Source organism: Xenopus tropicalis, chromosome 8 (genome assembly GCF_000004195.4).
Source record: "Xenopus tropicalis strain Nigerian chromosome 8, UCB_Xtro_10.0, whole genome shotgun sequence".
Lineage (NCBI taxonomy): Eukaryota > Metazoa > Chordata > Amphibia > Anura > Pipidae > Xenopus > Xenopus tropicalis.
In genome coordinates this window covers 87069845-87091650 of record NC_030684.2, presented here as the reverse complement: position 1 = coordinate 87091650, position 21806 = coordinate 87069845, and the positions used below count along the sequence as shown (strand labels likewise).

Genomic DNA, 21806 nt, shown 5'->3' with positions numbered 1-21806 from the left:
TACTTTTTGGTGACAAGTGTGCTGGGGGCTGTTACTGCTGCTTCTCATTTCTGTCAAAGGGTTGTAATCCCTGGTGTTTTGGTATGCGCTGCATCATAGGTTTTAAATATAATGAAAATAAGGGATATGGTGTTTTTTTGAGGGGGGGGGCAAAATAGCTGCTAAGAATACATTTTAGCCTCTTTTATCTTGCACATTGTTGAGTAGTTTTGTGTAACTATGGGTTACAAGATTGGGGCCTAGATTTACAATCTGAACATGAGTACTGTACTCAGCACTCATGCTGTTTCATATTTAGTCATTTTCAGATCTTCATTTCCTGTTGCTGGTAGTTAGTGGTAAATATACCTTATTTCAAAGGCATAGGATCCCTTTCATAATACTAAGGGGCACATTTACAAAAGCACGAACGCTCCTAGCGTATTTTCGCCGTTTTTTTCGGGCGTCCACACGACTTTTTCGTACGTTGCACGACTTTTTCGGACGTTTGCGCGAAAAAATCGGAAAGGTTTTACTGCTGTTTACAATTGTTTGGTACGAAAATTTCGTGACTATTGGATCGCCAATACGATATTATCGTGACTAATACGATTTTTTCGTAAGCATTTTCGTGATATTTGCGATCTTCAGAAATTTTCGTTTCCAATCCGTTTTTTTCCCATTCGTGATTCGGATTCGTGGATTAGTAAATGTGCCCCTTAGTCTTGTGTTCCCTTTGTATGTAAAACAATGTGATGTTCTGTTATTGCCTTTAATCTACATTATACATTATACAATGTGTTCTTTTTCATGATTGAAATATGTAGTTTTTAGATTACTGCAGTGTTCCCCCAACCAGTGTATTGTGAGCAACATGTTCCTCACCAACCCCTTGGATATTGCTCCCAGTGGCCTCAAAGCAGGTGCTTATATTTGAATTTCTGGTAATTTGTGGAATTTCTGGTTAGGAGGCAAGTTTTGGTTAAACAAAAAAAGTATAATGCCAAACAGAGCCTTCTGTTGGCTGCCAGTCCACATAGGGGCTATTAAGTTGGCAAATAGCTCTTATTGGCACCCCCAGGAACCTTTTTCATGCTTGTGTTGCTGGTACTGGTATAAAAGGTTGGGGATCCCTGGATTACAGTATTTATAAAGTAGTAAAATTAATTGCAGAAAGCATACCATTTATAAGAGGGTATTGAGCTGAATGCAGGGGCCTGCAATCGAACACATCACATGTTTTGCTTAAACTTCTGCTTTTTTTTAGTCTAAGTGCAGACTATACAAGTGCTAATGTTGGCTTGCGGACAGTCCTAGATTTCCTCTAGTGCCTTGTTTGACCATTTTATACTAGCACGTACTGCAACATTTAAAAGCCATTCACATGTAGCTGCTGTTTTAAGTGGTAGTAGTAGTTGGGGGGGGTGAAATAACATTTCCGCTCAAAGTAGGCGTCCTTGTCCAAAGGGTGTGTGCACAGTGTGTTTTGTACTAAGTAAATGAGTTTTGAATGTGAGTGTTGCCACAACATTTCTTTTATTTGTTTTAAGCTTTGCTGAACCTTAAAAGCAAGTACATTTACATGAACTGATTATATGTTTGTAGAGACAGTTCCCCTTGCAGATGCCTTGCACTGTGAACTGTTACTTTTTGACTGTTCATATAATGACACATTTTAGAAATTTTGTATATACTTATCCCAATGCCTGGAGTTCAGGTAGATTAGAACATTTTACAGACAGAATAGCCTCCTTCCTTATCACTGGCCAAAAATATACCATGTCCACACATGTCTATGTGTTCAGCCAAAATCAGATCCTGAAAGAGCACAAATTTATTTCAAACTGCTTTTGAGTAAGATTCACACAGAGTGTTTGGTACCTGTTCAGTGTTTCATTGTTTTGGAGACAGACTATAGTAACCAAGTTTAAAAACCACCATTTCTATTTTATTTCAACAGGTGAAAACCTTTGGCCCATGTGGGAATGAGAATGAAAGTAAATTGGATATTTATATGGAACTTGTGGATGGGGTCTTCCTAAACAAGATCATGGTTCAAATGTAAGTAACAAATAGGTCTTTGTTGGGGGGAGGTGGAAAGCGATGTGGTAAATTGGTTCCTGTCTCTGTTTTTCCTTTAGTTGTGTTGCGGTCATTTAGGTATCAGTCTATACTTATTATACTGTCTATAATGTTTTCTGTGTCTGATCCTTACCCCAGTGTGGTACAGTGCAAATGAAAGCATCTTACCGTGTATGGTCACCTTTAGTTTGCCAGGCACTATCTGCTGTTGACTATGATGATACAATATAAATAACGAATATTGCTAAAAAATTCCATACCATGATTCTTTATTTACACATTTTGTTTTAATCCTGAATTCAGAATATAATCTGGGGTAAACTTGCCAAAGGTGATGTAACTGAACAGATAGAACAATTTTCCTGACCAATAAATTGTAATATTTCCAGTTAGAAAAGTTACCATTCAGATAAAATTCCAGTGAGAACCAAAGTTTTTAGAGCTGAATTGGAGACCAATGAAAAAAATCCCTTAACCCTAGTGTATAATTTAGATTGCAAAGGTTTTAAAAGTATTTTTATCTTAAACAGCTGCTTAACCACATCCTTTCCTGTATAGATGAAATTGGCCTTTGAGTAGTAGAACAGATGTGTTTTTAGCATGTCTTTCTGTTGAGAGGCTTTCAGAAATGATATACAGTTATCAAAAAACATTCAAAATTGTAGCTTGCAAGACCTTTATATCTTATATCTCTCTTTTAATATAAATATATATATATATATATATATATATATATATATATATATATATATATATATATATATATAATTTGACATCTCCATTGATTCACTTTCATGTCTTAATAAATAGAACATTATAACTGTAAATGTCTCTTGCTATCCCCTTTTTAACCCTTTTCTTTATTGGATTATTTACAAGTGGTGCTTTTTGAGGCTAGCTAGTTGTGTACGGTTAGAGAGAGCCTCATATATTTAAAATCTCTTTTCTTGGGGTTTGTGCTTTGTGCTTACATTTCTATTTAGCTTTCTATTTATCTTGGTGCTAATGATTTTAAGCACTTCCTGTATTGAGAAGGCCATTTGAAACTGCTACCTTGCTTTTATAACAGAGCACACAAGGCAGCATCAATGACTTTCATTCGTGTAACTTGGTTACACAGTTACATTCAGTTAAACTGGAAGCACTATGTCTTAATTTGCATGGATATAGCCATCTACAGAGTTGCCCATTTAAAATTTTCTTTGGATAGTCAAATGCATTAATTCCTAGCTAAATCAGACTATCCCCACATGTAAGAAAAGTTTGATAAGGCTATGCAAATACTGACTGTGCATAGAATTGGGGTAGGAAATGAGTTGTTTGTTTCATACCCTTATTTCCTGCCTTTTCTGATTGCTATGTTGTAAAAAAAGAAAAAAAAAAAGATCTCCTAGGCCTTAGGTGTTGGATGATTTACACACATTTAGAATAGCTTGCTATGGTTCATATAGGTATAAAAAATGATATTTTCATTAATTTAGCAGTTTTGTTTACTGAAACACTTTTCTGTGTACTCGTAGAGGTGATTATCTGGAAAAAAAAAATGGTATTTCTTATGCATTCTCAAACATTTTGTAATGTTCCTATAAAAAATTAAACTCTGTAAATCCTTGCCATTCACCTTTAGTACATACAATAATGAATACGGATCAGTTTACATATCAACATTTACATCAAAAATGAATATGAAAACAAACTTTCCCTTTAAAAAAGATTTATTTATATTTCAGCTATCATCATCCTTCAGTTGCAAATAACCACTAGTCAAAAATTATGTTTGAAAAGTAATAATACTAACTTTTGGTGGTGTTCTCTGTGGCTTCAAAGTATGGGGAAGGTGCCCATAAATCTTTGGCTTAGAACTTGGCATAGAAACATGTGGCTACCAGATCCTCAAGGAACTTTTTTTTCATGCTCACCGTGCTCACCAACACTTTTTACATATAATTATTTATTGTGGCTCATGAGTAAAAATAATGAGGATCCCTAAATTAGAGAATGAAAGGAAAGATCTCAATGATTGCCATGTGTAAACAACTATTTCCAAATGCTGACACACTGCCAGAACCGACCCCTGCGAAGTTCACACAATGCCAGTCTGCTGCAGTCTGTCTGAGGTGTGAACAATGTGGGTGCTTACAGTCTGAGTCTGGGGAGTGAACAGTGCAGGGGCTTATCGGTGTGAACAATACAGGGGCTTACAGGTATAAACAACAATGAGGTTTACAGCCTGAATCTGAGGTATGAATAATCTATAACATCTATGACTATGTATAGTCAATAAATGTCCTGTAACCCATTTGAGGAAATCTTACTTTATTTGTATAAATAAATACTCGAACAGCATAGATACTGGCACAGCAAGGCAATTATAAGCAGGTAAAACCTGCACGTTTATTTAGTGCAACACCGGGTGTGCTGGTGGGTTTTTCTTTATCTATCTCTATATATATATATATATATATATATATATATATATATATATATATATATATATATATATATATATATAATACTGACTTTCAGTTTCCAACAAAAATATTGTAGGTAAAAAAGAGTTAGGAAACCAAAGTTTAATTGCCTTTTGCTGCAATGTTTAGGTCTGTGTTTACCAAAAGGTAAGGTCTGTTGAATACTTTTCAAATGCCATACATGGGCCGATTGTAGCTGCTGGTAACAGTCCCTTGGACAGTTTCGGCAGCTTATCGTCTCCTGTAGGGGCAGAAACGACGGCCATACCCAACAGATATCTGGCCCAAAATTGGGCAGATATCGATCGGGCAGGTTAAAAGATTCAGTGGAAACTGGTTCCGCATCGGCTCGTTGATGCGGTCCCCGAACCGACTGCCCCATTGTCACCATTATAATTCAATCGTTTGGCCCCAGGGCCAAATGATCGAATAAGCCTACATGTTCCCCGATATCGCCCACACGTAGGTGGGGATATCGGGTGAAAATAGGCTCGCTTGGCGAGGTCACGAGAATCTTCACATTTATTGGCACCTTTAGACCATACAGTGGTCTGGCAGGCCCACCTAAGGGCTCCATACACAAGCCAATAAGCTTGAGTCGGCAGCTTTTATCAGCTTGTTTATGGCCATTTTAACCTATATTATGATATTAGTTTTACCTGGGTAGAACCTTTTGATGATGAGGATGATAATCATGAGGGATTTGAGAGAAAAAAAAGTTGAGAGCCCTGTATTTTAGAAAAGCCTATTTGCATTTCTGCTTCTGTTCCTTGCAGACTAGGGCTTCATATAGTATACTGATATGTGAGTAAGCCTTACATAAATCATCCTGCACCATCTCATCAATGTGGCAGTTGGAGATAAATTGTTATGAGGTGTGAGAAGAGTTCTTCACAAACACCCATTCTTTATATGCCAACCAACTTAACTCCATCTCTGCTTTTCCTGTACAAATGGGAACCACATATTCTGTTACATTGGTAGAATAAATGTAAAGCTGAGACCAGTCTCCTGTCCCAGTTTATGAAACCTTTCGTAGATTACTGCCATGGTGACAAGGGATCACACCTCCACTGGGAACTGGAACAAGCTCAGGTGCTGTCGTTGCTGCTTTTCCTAGCCAAAAGTCTTTCTCTCCACATCACCTGTGGCTTTGTCTGTGAAACAGAGACTCTTCTGTGACTGGAGAGCCTGCATCATTTAATCATCCTCCTATGATCAGTGTAAATGAACTGATTTGATATCTCCAGTAATCCAAATAGTTTACATTGGTTAATACAGCACTTACAAATAAACTATGTAATAGGAGAGAGGTTTTAACTCTGTAGTTCTGTAGAGAGCCACAAATGGCTTTTGACCTGTGTTTATTTTTCTTAACCCATTGTATTATAAACAGCTCATCTGTTATCTGCAATTAAAATATGAGCCCTTCAGCCCAATTTTAGTTTCAGTTGCTGACCCATACATTTAAAGGGCCGTGGCCCACAGGGAGATTAGTCACCTGCAGTAAATCTTGGTTTTTGCGGGCGACTAATCTCCCAGAAATGTCTTTCCACCGGCAATAAAATGGCCATGGGCCATGACCCTAAACTGGATAAGCACCTCTAAAGCAAATTCACACTGGTGATCTGTGCAGAGAAGTATTACTTTAAAATCCAACAAATCCCTTCACATTTTTTTGGGAGTTACTGGTCTGTTTAAATATATATTTGAATGCAGAGCTCAGGCTGCATCTCAAGTTAATACATTTATCTGGACACATGCACAGCTCATATTGGTGGTAAGGACCTCCTTGGGTAGGTAAGCACTTTGAATGTGAATAATAGTTAAATTCTAGGGGTGGACAGCAGTAGACCTAGTAATAATAAACAGCTGATAGGCACTGGGATTCCCCCTTTTCTGTAAGGTCACTGTGCAAGCCCTTTTATCCTCTATATACATGCTGAAACATGAGAATTATGACTTTTCCTGCCATAATCAGCTGCTTTGTCACTTTCTCTTCACTGCCAGTGCTATTATTTATGTAGAAGTATTCAGAACTGGATGTCTGTTCCTTGTCTGTTCTTTGGAACCCGTCCTTTCTGCTTAAATGGAGGTCACAATTAAAGGGGGCCTGTCTCCTACAGATAAAAAAAAACTGTATAGTAAAAGTCCTTGCAAATTTAACATGAAACACGATCGAATTACAACGATGGAGATCAGAACAGTCAGAGCGAGGACCGTATAGATGTGCCAATGCGGTCCCCCATCCAACCAAAAAAAAGACCCAGTCCAATGGACACCGGTCAATTTTGGGCCAGATATTGGTCGGGTCGTTGGGGGTCCCAATACATGGGCAAAAAAGTTGCTGAATCTGCAGCATAAATCTACCCATGTATGGCCAACTTTAGTAACAGTGTCCATAAAAGGCATCTGCCCGCTTGCTGTGATTGTGAATGTCACGGCTGAAAAAACAAAATTGAAATTAATTTATATGGTATAAGTAAAGTTTATTTTGTTTAACTAACATTAAACTGATTTGGAATTATTTCTTAGGGTAACAGTTACCCTTAAATAAGATTGCTGCGAAATCAGCAAAGATAATTTGTTCTATTTATTTTTATTAACTGGTATTAATATAGCACTGAGACAAATTGTAGCACTTTTACAGAGTTAATACATCATTTACTTTAGTCCCTGCCACAGTGGAGCTTACAATCTAAGGTCCTTATCACATTCACACACTGGAATGAAAGCCAGGAGCCTAGTGCTGAAAGGCAGTAGGGATGCCTACTGAGCCATCATGCTGTATTGGATCATTAGGAAGCTGTAACATGCAGTTCTGAAAAGTGAATTCAAAAAAACGATTTTAGACAAATATTTCCTCCTATTCATTTTTCATTCTTAACTTCCCTTTTCAGACTTTTCTGAAACAAACTGCTAATGTTATGAGGGGTGATGTAGTCATGGTTCATCATCAGTTGGCATTACAGAGCTAGACTATGCGTGCATGAAACTCTAAGCCTAAGGGTTACTGCGAAACTGGATCCTCCATTCTTAAATTACTTTTTTTTTTCAAGGGAAAGGAAAGCCATACAAAACACAGTCACATCTGTAAGCCATATCCAAATGTACTGAAGTCCACAATTCCCAGGGCATATGTAGTTTGACCTGACTTTAAGCCATTCACACTTTAAGCAGGTACATTTCTCAGTCCAGGCATGCTCTTAACTACTGCTTCTACTTAAGTATTTGTCAAATCTGAGAAATAAGTGGCCTGCCACTGCTCCAAGCCACTTTAGGAGGGCCAGACCCACAGTTTGGAAACAATTTGCCTAGAACCTAATGACAGATGTGTAGATGGTCCTTTTTCCCCAGAATTTGTAGCATATTAAAGTCATTCAAGGTTAATAGAAGAGATATGATTTTAATAAATGAATACCCCATATGCTGATATGAATAATACATTTTTATGTATACTGTATTTGTCCAATAGAGATCCTCGGCCCTCCAATCAACGTGTCAACAAGCATGTGAACAATGAAGTCAACCTGCGTGTTCAGAACCTTACTATACTGGTGCGCCACATTAAGGCCTATTACCAGGTATGCATCTTGATTCCTGAGAGAATGTTGGGGAAAAGCAAAAATGAATGCAACTGACAATACTATTAGTAGAGAATTTCCAAGCAATTGAGAACTGCACTCCCTAGGGATTCTGAGTGTTTGAGACACAGTACTTAGAGAGCTGCAAGTTATTTAAAATAACTTGGCATTGCTTTGTTACTTGCCACCATTAACTGTTTTTCTGAAAATAACCATTATATGTAATAGGGTTTTTTAGTGCGGCATGTCAAATAAATGACTGCTAACTTACCGTACTCAATGAATTGACATTTTTCTGCTTGTGTTGGATAGTGTTTTCTTTGATTTTGCTTATTTATTCACAAAAATATTTCCACATTGTCATATTTTATTATTTAAGAAAGCGATAACAGGAAATATCAGAAGGTTCCCATTTCCTGTACTCTTGCCAATAACCCAGTGATTGTGTTCTTTTTATAGGGACTGTATTGGTCATAGTACAGAGCTTGTATCGTGTGCAGTAGATGTAATCATCTGGTGCTGTTTTTTGTGGATAGGGATATGGTCTCTGGTTCAGTAAAAACAAATATTAACCCTACAGTGTACAATTTCACTCTAGTTTTTATTTCTTCTTTGTGGCTCAGTTTGGATAAGGCCCAATCTTGCTTTAGCACCATGATGTCCAGTATCCAGTGGTGGGCTAAAGTGGTAAAATATATGACCATGGTAATAGTGTTGTATAATAAGCTCCTGTGGGACAAGGCTTGATGGAAATTATATGCAGTCTCTATAAAATGCACTCTATATACTAAATATCTATTAAATGAGATATGTCATCGGAGCAAAAAAAAAAAAAATGTTTTATTATTTGACAAAGCTCAAGTGGTCAATATAATGTTCCCCTAAGAAACCTGATCTGGTTATAAGTTGATTTATAAGCAATGCTGCTTGACAGAAACTTGATTCCTATGGGATCTTTTGTGCAGTTGTTAGGTTGAATGGGTTAACAATGGTTCCTCCACTTTTTTTTCCCCCTCCCTCATTCCAACACAAATGAGATTTTTAACTTTTATCATTGTGCAGCCATCCAAGAAACTGTTTTGTTGTGTGTTAAGAAACCTGGGAGTAGTGTATTTTTTAATTTGATAAACCTGCCGCCACATGTCTGTATTCTGTAAGTACAAAATAAACATCATAATCCAACCTCTACTATTTATGTTAGCTGTGGGGCTGCAGAATGCGCCTACTTTGACTGATAACAGGATAAAGCATTGATAAAGAGATTGAAATACTGCCTTCTGTTTGTATATGACTAACCTTGTGTCTGTAATTGGTATTTTACATTGCACTTACCAACTTACCACACAAGAACACTTAAGCAATGGTAGAGTAAAGGTGGCCATACACGCACCGATATTATCGTACGAAACCTCGTTTCGTACGATAATCGGTGCGTGTATGGCATGTCAGCGAGCCGACCGATATCGCAGGAAGCTGCTGAAATCGGTCGGCTCGCCGATCGGCCAAGTTAGAAAATTTTGATCGGGCGCCATAGAAGGAGCCTGACCAAAATTCTCCCTTCAGAGCTGAATCGGCAGAAGGAGGTAGAAATCCTATTGTTTCTACCTCCTTACCTGCCGATTCAGCCCTGAATGGTGTGTGGCGGATCTGACGATGTTTCGTGCGACCGACGGTCGTACGAAACATCGTGAGATCGCCACGTGTATGGCCAGCTTAAGATGGGAGTTGTTCTGGAGCAGCCACACACGAATACCCTAGATCAGTGCTGTCCAACTTCTACGGTGCTGAGGGCCGGAATTTCTCTAGCATACATGGTGGAGGGCCGCTAATGGAAGCCAGTTTTGACCACTCCCCTTTTTGAAACCACACCCACTTCAAACCACACCTATTTTATCACAATGGTGGTAGCACAGCAAAATCCCAAATGATTTGTCCTTACTGTGGGGATATCAACCATCATTCATTTGTGAAAGAATTATGTCATATTAAGACACCCTTAAATTCCATATGCCTCGTCCTCCCCTGTGGATAGCAGAGCAACCCCCAGTACACCTAAATACACCTTAGGGACCATTTAATGGCTATTTCGAACTGCTAACAAACTCCCACAACAAACCCCTGCCAGGTTCACCTCCCACAAGCAGCATAGGGCAAGCAGAGTATGGCACACACAGGTAGCACTCTGCCTGTCCTATGCTGTCTCTGTGTGCCATACTCTGCCTGTCCTACCCTGCCTGTGTGTGCCATACTCTGCCTTCCCTATGCTGCCTCTGTGTGCCATACTCTGCCTGCCCTACCCTGCCTGTGTGTGCCATACTCTGCCTGCCCTACCCTTCCTGTGTGTGCCATACTCTGCCTTCCCTATGCTGCCTCTGTGTGCCATACTCTGCCTGCCCTACCCTTCCTGTGTGTGCCATACCCTCCCTGACCTATGCTGCCTGTGTGTGCCATACTCTACCTGCCCTATGCTGGCTGTATGTGCCATACTCTGCCTACAGTACCTATGTCTGAGGTGTGAAGAAGTGAACAATGGGAGTGATTACAGCCTGAGCCTGAGGTGTGAACACTGCAGGGGGTGAACATTTTTAAACAATACAGAGGGATTACAGCCTGAATCTGAGGTGAGAACCATGCAGGGGGCCAGTTAATCTCAGTACTGATACCATTTAAAGCTTACTCAAAGGTAAGCCATCAAAGCAGCCAGACAGGTGGGGGGCCACACAGAGGGGGGTCGCGGGCCGCATGCGGCCCGCGGGCCGCCAGTTGGACAGCACTGCCCTAGATTGATAGCCCAGTGAGCGAGTTAGTCTCTGTGATAGGTCTGTACCACCCTGAAATGTCTTTCCACTGGCAACAATAGGAGTTGCAGTTGGAAAGGCCTAAGCATCGCTTTCTTCACTTTCCAAAGTCATGCAACGCTGCCTTCAGAAAGCCAAAACTATGTGTAGGCCTTTCCAACGACAACACCAATTGCTGCCGGTGACAAGGCATTTCACAGCTCTGTGGACAATCAGTCTTAGGGCCTATTTATTATACTTTGTAAAACAATGTAAACATTTTGTAAAAAGTTGTATGAAATAAATGGGGACTTTATTAAGGTGTGTTTTATATTATGCTGTACAAACACTAGATATGATGCCATTATTTCTAGAGGAAGTTTCTCTAAGAAAAACACATAGAAAATTAGCCTGGTTTTAAACAGCAAAGCCTTCTGATGTCTGGCGAATTTTGTCTGTTTTTTTTTTTTTACACCATATAATAAATCTGCCCCATAGTGTGAGAATATCCATGCATATTTAAATAACCTATGAGCTGCTGCCATATACAAGTACTTGATTCTCCACTGGAGGTGTGGATAAATTGAGCCTGCACTCTGCTTGGGGAAAACAATACTATTTTTGCCAGAAAATGTGAGCGCTATGCCACCTGCACCAGTCACACACTGATTTGATGCAAAAGGTGTATTTATTCACTCACAATGCTTCAGACATCCAACCATCCCTTAATTATGCCTGTACAACAAAACAGTTTTAGTCTTATAAATGTATTGAATTGGGAGCAATCTTCTGTTGTTTACCCACCAATAATAGTCCACAGTCTTAAAATGAAGCTTTCATAGTAAATACATAGTAACAAATTTATTATATTGTTATCATTTGACTTCCATAATACTAAAGTTTTCTAGTAGTTAAAAACAAATTTATTAAATATTCCGTTAAATTAATAGGTTCCATAACATTAGAATACAAGATCCTTAGACACAGGATTTCCCATAGCAGGCGCATCAGTTGATATGACAGCATTTTAAAAAACCTTACTTGACCTTTATTAAAAAAAAAAAAAAAAAAAAAAAAAATTCAGTGTGTGACATAAACCTTTCTGATCTGCTTTCTGTAGTAAGCAAAGAGTTGCCAACAGTCTCAGGAGTCATTCTTAGATGTGACCTTTTTATCCTTGGGAATATGTTTACTCAGTAGCAGATATACTTAGCCCACTGTATGTTGTCATCTGTTGAGCTATTTTTGCCCCTCAAATTGCTTAAGTTTTCTGTGTGATGCAGTTTGGCAAAAGTCTTTTAAAGACCCCATTTATGAAGAGTCGTGCTTACAGTTTGTCAGTTGTTTTGTTTATCTTTGGTCTCTCCCAGCCCCCTTTCATTGATCAGCAGCTGTGCAATTGCACCTGGCTTGGTAGGCTACAGTTATCTGAAGAAGTCAGCTTGCCGTACGTCAGCTGTCATATTGTGGCTTTCAACATCCCTAGACAGCTGCCTGTAGGATCCAGTGTTACGAGGTTGCAGACTGAATTTATATATGACTATATATGTTTAGGGGCCTTTTTGTTTTTGCTGATTTGCATACTTTAAAGGAGCAGTTCAGTGTAGAAATGAAAATGGGCAAATCAGACTGCGCAAAATAAAAAATATTTTCAATATAGTTAGGCAAAAATGTAATCTATAAAGGCTGGAGTTGGCAGATGTATAACATAATAGCCATAACACTACTTCCTTCTTTACAGCTCTCTAAGCTGTTAGCAGTCTGTAACCAATCAGTGACTTGAGGGGGTGCCATATGGGACATAACTGTTCAGTTAGTTTGCATTTGAATCTGACCTGCATGCTCACAAACTAACTGAACAGTTATGTCCCATGTGCCCCCCCCCCCCCCCCGAAGTCACTGACTAACTTAGAGGTTAGAGAGCTGAAAGCAGCAAGTAGAGTTTTGGCATGGTCATGTTAGATATGTGCTCACTCCAGCATTTATAGATTACATTTTTTCCTAACTAACTATGGTAGAAATATTTTTATTTTGTGCAGTCTATCCATTTTACCCCAGTTTCATGTTTACATTGAACTGTTCCTTTAAGGGCTCCAAAACCTTGAGGAATCAAATTCAGCAAATAATGTGGATTTCATCTGACCTGTCAATGTATCAGCTTGATTGGCCAAAGGCTACTGCCTTGTTCCATTTCCATCTGCCACTAAAGGTTATAGTTTCATATACTCAGTCCAATAAATAGCTTTTTTATTCTTACATTGTAGCTTATTCTTACAATGTACTTACTGTAAACGAGGGTTGATGGTTGCAAGGTGCTGGAAATCCCCAATATATCCAACCTCTGAAGAAAGCATCTAAAAATATTATTTGTCTATTCCCATCTCAGATAGACCACATGCAACAAAAGAATGTAACATTGTCATTTTGTTATGAAGCTTTAAGGAAGTGTAAGGACTGGCTTGCCAATAAATGGTACATACCTATGCTGTTGCTTTTCCTTTTGCTGAATCCCTGCCAAAGAATTGTAGTATGTGCACAATCATCATTTTTTTTAATTTATCTATTTCCTACTGGATTTCCTCTTTGGCAATCTATTAATATTTTATTTAATACTTAAATGTTAAGTTGCATTATATTCAATCTACTTTTATTAAAATACTTAAATATTTTTATTAAATACCATTATTTTTTGATCACTATGCTCCAAAGTAACTAAAATAGATTTGTTCTAATACAGCCCAAACTTAGGAAAGGTTGAGACTAAGCATTATTTGTTATATTAACTTCACAGGGTGTACAAAACTTGATTCATATGAACTAAATCCTTGTTTAGCATGTAACTATCAGTTACAGCATTTAAAAAGAAAATAACATTAAAGAAAATAACATTTTTATTAACGCAAATCAAAATAAAGAGGCAAAATTGGTTAAAAGCACACCCTAACCAATAAAAACTTCAGCAGGGACATAGGAGGGGCCCCTCACTCTGAATTTTCAACATCAAATATTAAAGTTCCACAAACTCTTATTTAGAACCTCTTTCTCTGAGACAGGTTATGTATATCCTACAGGTTATTAATTCACTCCACTAACAATCTTCACAAAGGTACTTTCTTCCTTAAAGGAAAAGTAACACTAAAAATTTTTAACTAAAAAATCTATTCTACCCTCCCCCAATAATTGCCCTATCCTGAAAACCATTTGTTATTTTGAATGCTTTAGAAGAAAATACCTGTTAAACTCGGCTTCCTGTCATTTGAACAAAGGCGATACGGCGATGCCGGGGAAAGTATCGGGAGATGCATCAACTATGCGGCGATCGATCGATTGAGCCTAGCCTGACTCCTTCCTAGTACAGAATTCAGGCTAGGCTCGATCAATCGATTGCTGCATAGTTGATCCATCTCCTGATACTTTCCCCAGCATCGCCATATCGCCTTTGTTCAAATGACAGGAAGCCAAGTTTTTTACAGGTATTTTCTACTGAAGTATTCAAAATAACAAATGGTTTTCAGGATAGAGCAATTATTGGGGGAAGGTAGAATAGATTTTTTAGTTAAAAATTTTTAGTTATACTTTTCCTATAAGTAGTTAAACACAAAATGTGAAGAAATAAGCCCTTAATAAATGTCTAGTCATGGTGTAATGCGTATTTATATGATTCGTAAACATCCAGAACAGCTTTATATGTCCAATACACAAATTTATTATTGTGTAGCGAACAGTACATTATCCATTATTTCTCAAATGCGGTGAAGCTTGTTACTGTCCTAATGGAGCAATTTGATGCAGTTTGTAATAAGACCAAAAATCATTCTGGTTTTTTGTTCTTTTTTGCATGGGAAACCTCATAAATATGGGTATAAAGATCACACCAGATCCAGCATGACGGGTAGAGCGCTGCATCAGGACCTGCAACCGAACCTTGTCCATACTGCCTGCTATAGCACCAACATAACCCTCTGTAACTTGTGTGTCTGAATGACGCACAGGTTAGGGGACTGGTAGATGGTGAGAGGGAAGATGCCTACATACAGCCTCTCTTGGATAGAGTGCTGCTTATTGTGGGCTGCACTCTTGCCATAGAGCTAGTAGGCAGGTCTTTGTTTTCCAAAATGAAACGCACAGTCCTGCTAGTATTCAGATAAGGGAGAACACATGTGTTTTTTTTTTTTGTTTGTTTTAAGAGCAGGCATGCACTGAGCAAATCTTCAGGTAGAATTCATGATTAAAAAGTAACATCATTGGAGTACCACCATACGCGGTTCTTGTTCACAGACACAATCATAGGCCCATTAAGTGTCTGTAAACACGAAACACGTAAGTAAAGATACTTTTTAATCAAGAATTCTGCCTGAAGATTTGTTCAGTGAGTGCCTGCTCTTCAAAAAAAATGTACATCCGCTCCCCTACCCTGCACTTAAGCCTCTTTTTCCCTGTGGTGAGTTGTTGGACATTTTTTATAATCTTGCAAGGGAGAAGACACTATGCAAAGTGCAAAAAATGGCCAATTGTAGCCTTTTCTTGCACTGAACTTCGTCTAAAGTTACTGACTAATGTGATGTAAATGCTTGAATCCAAGCTAACTGGAGAAGCCTTGCTCTGATTTGCCCTTTACCCAATAACAATATTTTGCATAATAAAATGTAATTAAAAGAATTTGTCCAATATATATATATTCATTCAGAAATTTTCAGTGGTAGGTTTGAAGTTGTGTGTGTGTATTTATATAGATATACAGTGGGGCTGCTGGGGGGTGATACTGTCTGAGGCAGCAGCCCTGATACCATCCCCTCTCTCCTGCTCCATGCTTACAACTTGGGGCTGATTTACTAATCCACGAACGGTCCGAAGGCGTCCAAATGCGTTTTTTTCGTAATGATTGGTATTTTGCGTATTGGTATTTTTTTCGTAAATTGTTGCGACTTTTTCATAGCCATTACGACTGGTTCGCAAAATGTCGCGACTTTTTCGTAGCGTTACGACTTCGGAATTCATTCAAGCTTCAGTATCGGGACTTTTCTTGGGCCAGGTTGGAGCTGCAGAGTGCCATTGAGTCCTATGGGAGGCTTCCAAAATCATGCTAAAGGTGGCCATACACGCACCGATATTATCGTACGAAACCTCGTTTCGTACGATAATCGGTGCGTGTATGGCATGTCAGCGAGCCGACCAATATCGCAGGAAGCTGCTGATATCGGTCGACTCGCCGATCGGACAAGTTAGAAAATTTTGATCGGGCGCCATAGAAGGCGCCTGACCAAAATTCTCCCTTCAGAGCTGAATCGGCAGAAGGAGGTAGAAATCCTATTGTTTCTACCTCCTTACCTGCCGATTCAGCCCTGAATGGTGTGTGGCGGATCTTACGATGTTTCGTGCGACCGATGGTCGTACGAAACATCGTCGGATCGCCACGTGTATGGCCACCTTTAAGCGCCCGATCAAAATTTTCTAACCTGGCCGATCGGCGAGTCGACCGATATCAGCAGCTTCCTGCGATATTGGTCGGCTCGCTGACATGCCATACACGCACCGATTATCGTACGAAACGAGGTTTCGTACGATAATATCGGTGCGTGTATGGCCACCTTAAGTCTGAAAGTTTTGCCCGCAGTTTACGAGCGCTCAATACGAAAAAGTCGCGACAAGATACGAGCAAATCGTAACGGCTACGGAAAAGTCACAACAATTCGCGCAAGTCGTAATGGTTACGAAAAAGTCGCAACAATTTATGAAAAGTCGTAACGGCGATGAAAAAAATCGCAAAAAATACGAAAACGTCGCAAAATGTTCATTTTCCAATTGGAATTTTTCCCATTCGGATTCGTGGGTTAGTAAATCAGCCCCTTAGTGTTGGAGCTATGCCATTGGAGGACATCAGAGATGTGGTTCTCCTCCTAATTGCTCCTTAGGCACATGTCTCTGCTGGTCTTCGATTCATTTTGCTGAAGGCTTATGATTCGGCTGCATCCGAATCCTGCAAAAAATGCTAGGATTTTATGTTTGCATTTCGTATTTCTAGTGTGCTTCCTTGTACCTTAATTAATTTTGATTGTTATTGTGTTGGTAGCCATTTAATAATAATTCTTACCTGTTTTTCTGCTATGGAATGTTTCTTAATAGGGAATAGGTGGAGTGGTTTCTGAGTATTTTGTCATGTTTTGCACATGGGGAGATTAGTCCAGACATGCCATCCTACCGGCAAGAATGTAAATCACCTGGGGATGGTATACGCATCGCTTTGGTTTTCTCAAGTCACCCAACGTTTCCTTGCGAGGCAACTTCGGGCAACTAATCTCCCTTTGTGCCACTGTCCTAAAGAGAAGCAGACCTTGTAGCCATGGGGGAACCCAGCCTGCTTCCTTTATAAGGGTGCCCTCAATTCACGAGTGACCTGTGATGCACATGAAATCTTGGGTGACCCGTGATTTTTTAAGTGTTGCATGTGATCCAGCTGTTTACACCACTGGAGATACCCATTAGTTAATTTCATAAAGATTGTGTAAAAACTCCTGTTTGTTGTGTGCATGAATAAAATAGTTTTCAAGTAATTGTTGACCTAAATGTGACTGAAAGTGGGCAGAATGACAGTTTGCTTAATATTTAGTTATTCTGAAAGAGATTAATTATGTGTGAGATAAATTAATTTTGTAAGGGCAAAAATCTTCATTAAAGGTCATGTGGTTATCCTTATGTGCAATATAGATATTATATCCACTGTAGATACAATATCCACTGTCAATTAACTGGTTGATTGATCATTTTCGTAAGTAAATCAGCCCCAGAAGGTTTTACAGTTATCCATAAGGACAGTGCATGGCCTAGATCTCATGTTTCCCAGTTCAGAGATTTACGCAGCAAGCTAATTATTCTGATATATGCCCAGAGGGTCTGCAATCCTACAAGGCTTGTGCAGCATCATGGGGAAACCAGTCCATGACCCAAGTGGTCTCTCTTGACATAATGTTCCCTGCTGTGATGCTGATACAGTATTGCTGGACAGGAAATCCATAGTTGCAGATTTGAATGCACAATACATTGAACCACTTGTTCCTAAACTGTGGGGCTAGCCTTGGTATTAGTAAAACTATGACTGAATAAGTGAGAGCATTGTTTTCATATCTTTAAAAGCTTGTAAGGGGGTCCCTGATCAAATGTTGAAACTTGCAATATGCATTAAAAGCATATTGTATCTTGTTTGTTTGAGCTAAACAGAGCAAACAAGGAAACTGTAGCTACTCCATGTTTGGTCCCTTTGAGGTAGACAATTAGATTACCAGGTAAAAAGTATGTTCAGCACGAACCCTATTATTCATTTCATACTAGGAGGTATACTGCCCCTTAAAAGAAACCTGTTTTTTTCATTTGCAGTGATTAATTGTAAGTGTGATGGAAAGACAGGGAAGACATGTGCGTGAAGTGGATTGACTGAAAATATTAGACCCAGCGACTTGGGTTACTTTCAGAGTATATTTATATAAAGGGATTCTGTCTAGGATTTAGAACTTTAGTACATGCACAGTTAGGATGCATCTGGGAATAATGTCATGTTTTAAAATGAATTTAAATTGCTCCTTACCACTAAAGGTCCAATGATACTTCTAACAGTATCTAAACATGCAAAGCATAACCTACTAAAAGATTAATGAGCATGGAATCATGGAATTGTGTATACATATTTTTGGCAATAACTATACACTGATAATAAACAGAACAATAATATACATTGCTTTACTCCATTTTCACATAAGAATCTGTTTATAATGTAAATTAGTAAACTGGCATTCACTGGAAGTAATTCTAAAATCATTAAGACCAGCTGTATTATATTCGATTAGAGACACTTAACAGCCCTGGGGATTTGTTTTATTAATATTGAATGTTCAGGGAAAAATAGTCAGATGTTCATGCGACCCACTTATGTTTTCAGGCAAGAAAACATGTTAAGGAACCCATAGTTATGGTAAATATGCCCATGATTTATGCACATGGTCTGTGAGGCATAGAGAATGTGGTACACTACAGAGCAGGGGCTGTGGTTGAAGACAGGTTGTGTAAATGAGAGAGTTGAACTGTTGCTAGGTTTTATGATGCTGATACAATGTTTTTCTACATACTTCTGTTTCATTGATGTAATTGCAGGTCTTTACTTAGTATTTAAACAATAGGTCTGCATAGAGAGTCTGCCCATCTGCCTCACATTTTCTGTAAGTAAGATTAAGAGTAAAGCTAGAGCCAGATCAGCTACTGCTGTAGGCCAGGTACCTATAGAAACCTGTGTGTACTGTACACATTTGGTGAAAGAAATTGCACAATATTTGTGCTCTTGCAAATGTGTTTGCAGTTTTTTGTTCTTTGGGAATCTCTTCTTTATCCTCATGAAATGTTTTTGTATTCTTAACTTTTCAGTACTGTTGTGTGTTCAGACTGCTGTGTGTAATGGCACAAAAAGGGTTAACCATATAACACAATTGTAGAAATACCAGTTTCATCGGTATTATCTGCCTTCATCTTCTGTGGCCGCCCCCTAAAGTTGGCATCCTGGGATGTTAGGCTCTTCAGTCTAAAGGTGGCCATACACGAGCAGATCCGCTCGCTTGGCGATGTCGCCAAGCGAGCGGATCTTCCCCCGATATCCCCACCTACGGGTGGGCAATATCGGGGACCATTTAGGTAAAAAAAATAATAATCCGATCGTTTGGCCCTGGGGCCAGACGATCGGATTATGTGGGCGGCAATGGGGCAGTCGGATCGGGGACCGCATCAACGAGCCGATGCGGTCCCCGATCCGACCAGATTTTCTAACCTGGCCGATCGAGATCTGGCCAATTTCAGGCCAGATATCGGTCGGCCAGGCCGATCTGCTCTCCCCATACACGGGCCGATTAGCTGCCGAATCGGTCCAAGGGACCGATATCGGCAGCTATAGTCGGCCCGTGTATGGCCACCTTTAGTAATATGCAGTCCTATGTTATCTGATGGCAGTCCTGCCAAAAGGCTTTTTCTTGTCCTCATAAGGGCCGTGACACAAAGGGAGATTAGTTGCGGTGACTAATCACCACGTGTGTCTTCACCCTTCGTATAAATGTGCTGGATTTTTTAACTAATAAAAATATAATTGTCATACTTTGACACTATTACAAAAGGAGCTAAAGTTTCTCACTTTATCACTACATAACATTTAATTTCATGCCAGCTAGAGAATTCATTCCATTTTCATGTTGTTTGGTGTGTTCAGTAAGACTATTGTGGGGTTAGCTTCCACCTTCCCACTAGATCATATTCTTTCTATTGTGCTTTTACTTAAAAATCACTAAACATGATATAGGTGTATAAATTTTTCCTCAACTGTCTAAGTCTGGTGTCCCTAACAACAAACAGATTTGTTAATATCCCCGTAGGTGTTTTTTTTTTTTTTTTACACACAAGCATTCACAGAACAAGATTAGGTGACAGTTAAGCTGGCCATACACGTGGCGATCTGACCATGTTTCGTGCGACCATCGGTCGCACGAAACATCGTCAGATCCGCCACACACCATTCAGGGCTGAATCGGCAGGTAAGGAGGTAGAAACAATAGGATTTCTACCTCCTTCTGCCGATTCAGCGCTGAAGGGAGATTTTGGTCAGGCGCCTTCTATGGCGCCCGATCAAAATTTTCAAACTGGTCCGATCGGCGAGTCGGCCGATATCAGCAGCTTCCTGCGATATCGGTCAACTCGCCGACATACCATACACGCACCAAATATCGTACGAAACGAGGTTTCGTACGATATTATCGGTGCGTGTATGGCCACCTTTAGTCCTCTCTTTGTTGCAGGTTACAGAAGTCTTAAGGTCTCCATACACGGGCCGATTATAGCTGCCGATATTGGTACCTTGGACCGATTCAGCAGCTTATCAGCCCGTGTAGGGGCAGAACCGAGGGGCCTGGCCGACCGATATCTGGCCTGAAATTGGCCAGATATCGATCGGCCAGGTTAGAAAATCCAGTCAGATCGGGGACCGCATCGGCTCGTTGATGCGGTCCCCGAACCGACTGCCCCATTGCCGCGTGCAGAATTCGATCGTTTGGCCCCAGGGCCAAACGATCGAATTCGCCTACATGCCTCCCCGATATCGCCACCCGTAGGTGGGGATATCAGGTGAAGATCCGCTCGCTTGGCGACATCGCCAAGCGAGCGGATCTGCCCGTGTATGGCCAGCTTTATTTGAGTAAGTTCCTCAAGAGTTGGAATGCTAGTGTCTGTGTCTTCTTGACTTAAAACCTAGGGCCATATTTATCAAAAAGTGAAAGAGTTTGCTACAGTCCGCTGTCCACTGAAAGCATTCACTAATACAGTTTATCAGAGAGTGACGCCCCAGCTTTCTGTTAATTTTCATATGATTTTTAGTAATATTTTGCTCTGTTTTTAACCTTTGATAGATATGCTCCTAACAATATTATACAGTTAATAGAGACCTGTGAAATTTCTGCTGCCATTGATAAGCTTTATTTTCACACTATGAGGCTGCTATTTAACCCTGGAGCATAACTGGGGACATTTCATTATACTACTTAATTACAATACCTAATATTTTTGTATATATGTACTGCCAACATGCACAAACCATAAATTAACCCAGTTTACTGCAAATGCCTTTAATTCTTTCCAAACTCAATCAGATGCATGGCTAATTTGGTTCTTTTCCTTTCTTCTAAATATACAAATGTTGCACGTATCTAACTTGGTAAGCATGGTCATTTCTCACCAACAACTTTCAGCCCCCTGTTGTAGATCTGTTGCTCCCATCAACTTCCATCCTGGCCAGAGTTTTAAAGAGTAGCTAGTAATCATTGTTCCTCATGTTGCATTCAGACCAGCATTTTATTTATTCTAAGCATCCTATATTTAAATTTTTATATGGCTCT

At 39.5% G+C, this 21806-nt stretch overlaps 1 protein-coding gene across 4 annotated transcripts in view; it reads left to right on the top strand.

Moving 5' to 3' along the window:
* Positions 1–21806, top strand: part of ccdc88c (coiled-coil domain containing 88C) — a 68414-nt gene that overhangs the window by 1983 nt on the left and 44625 nt on the right. For all 4 annotated transcript variants that reach the window (XM_004917066.4, XM_004917067.3, XM_002933201.4 and 1 more), the window contains exons 2-3: positions 1940–2040; positions 8008–8116. In XM_004917066.4, coding sequence (XP_004917123.2) covers positions 1994–2040; positions 8008–8116 — 156 coding nt within the window. In that variant the 5' untranslated portion in view covers positions 1940–1993. The remainder of the gene's footprint in view (positions 1–1939; positions 2041–8007; positions 8117–21806) is intronic.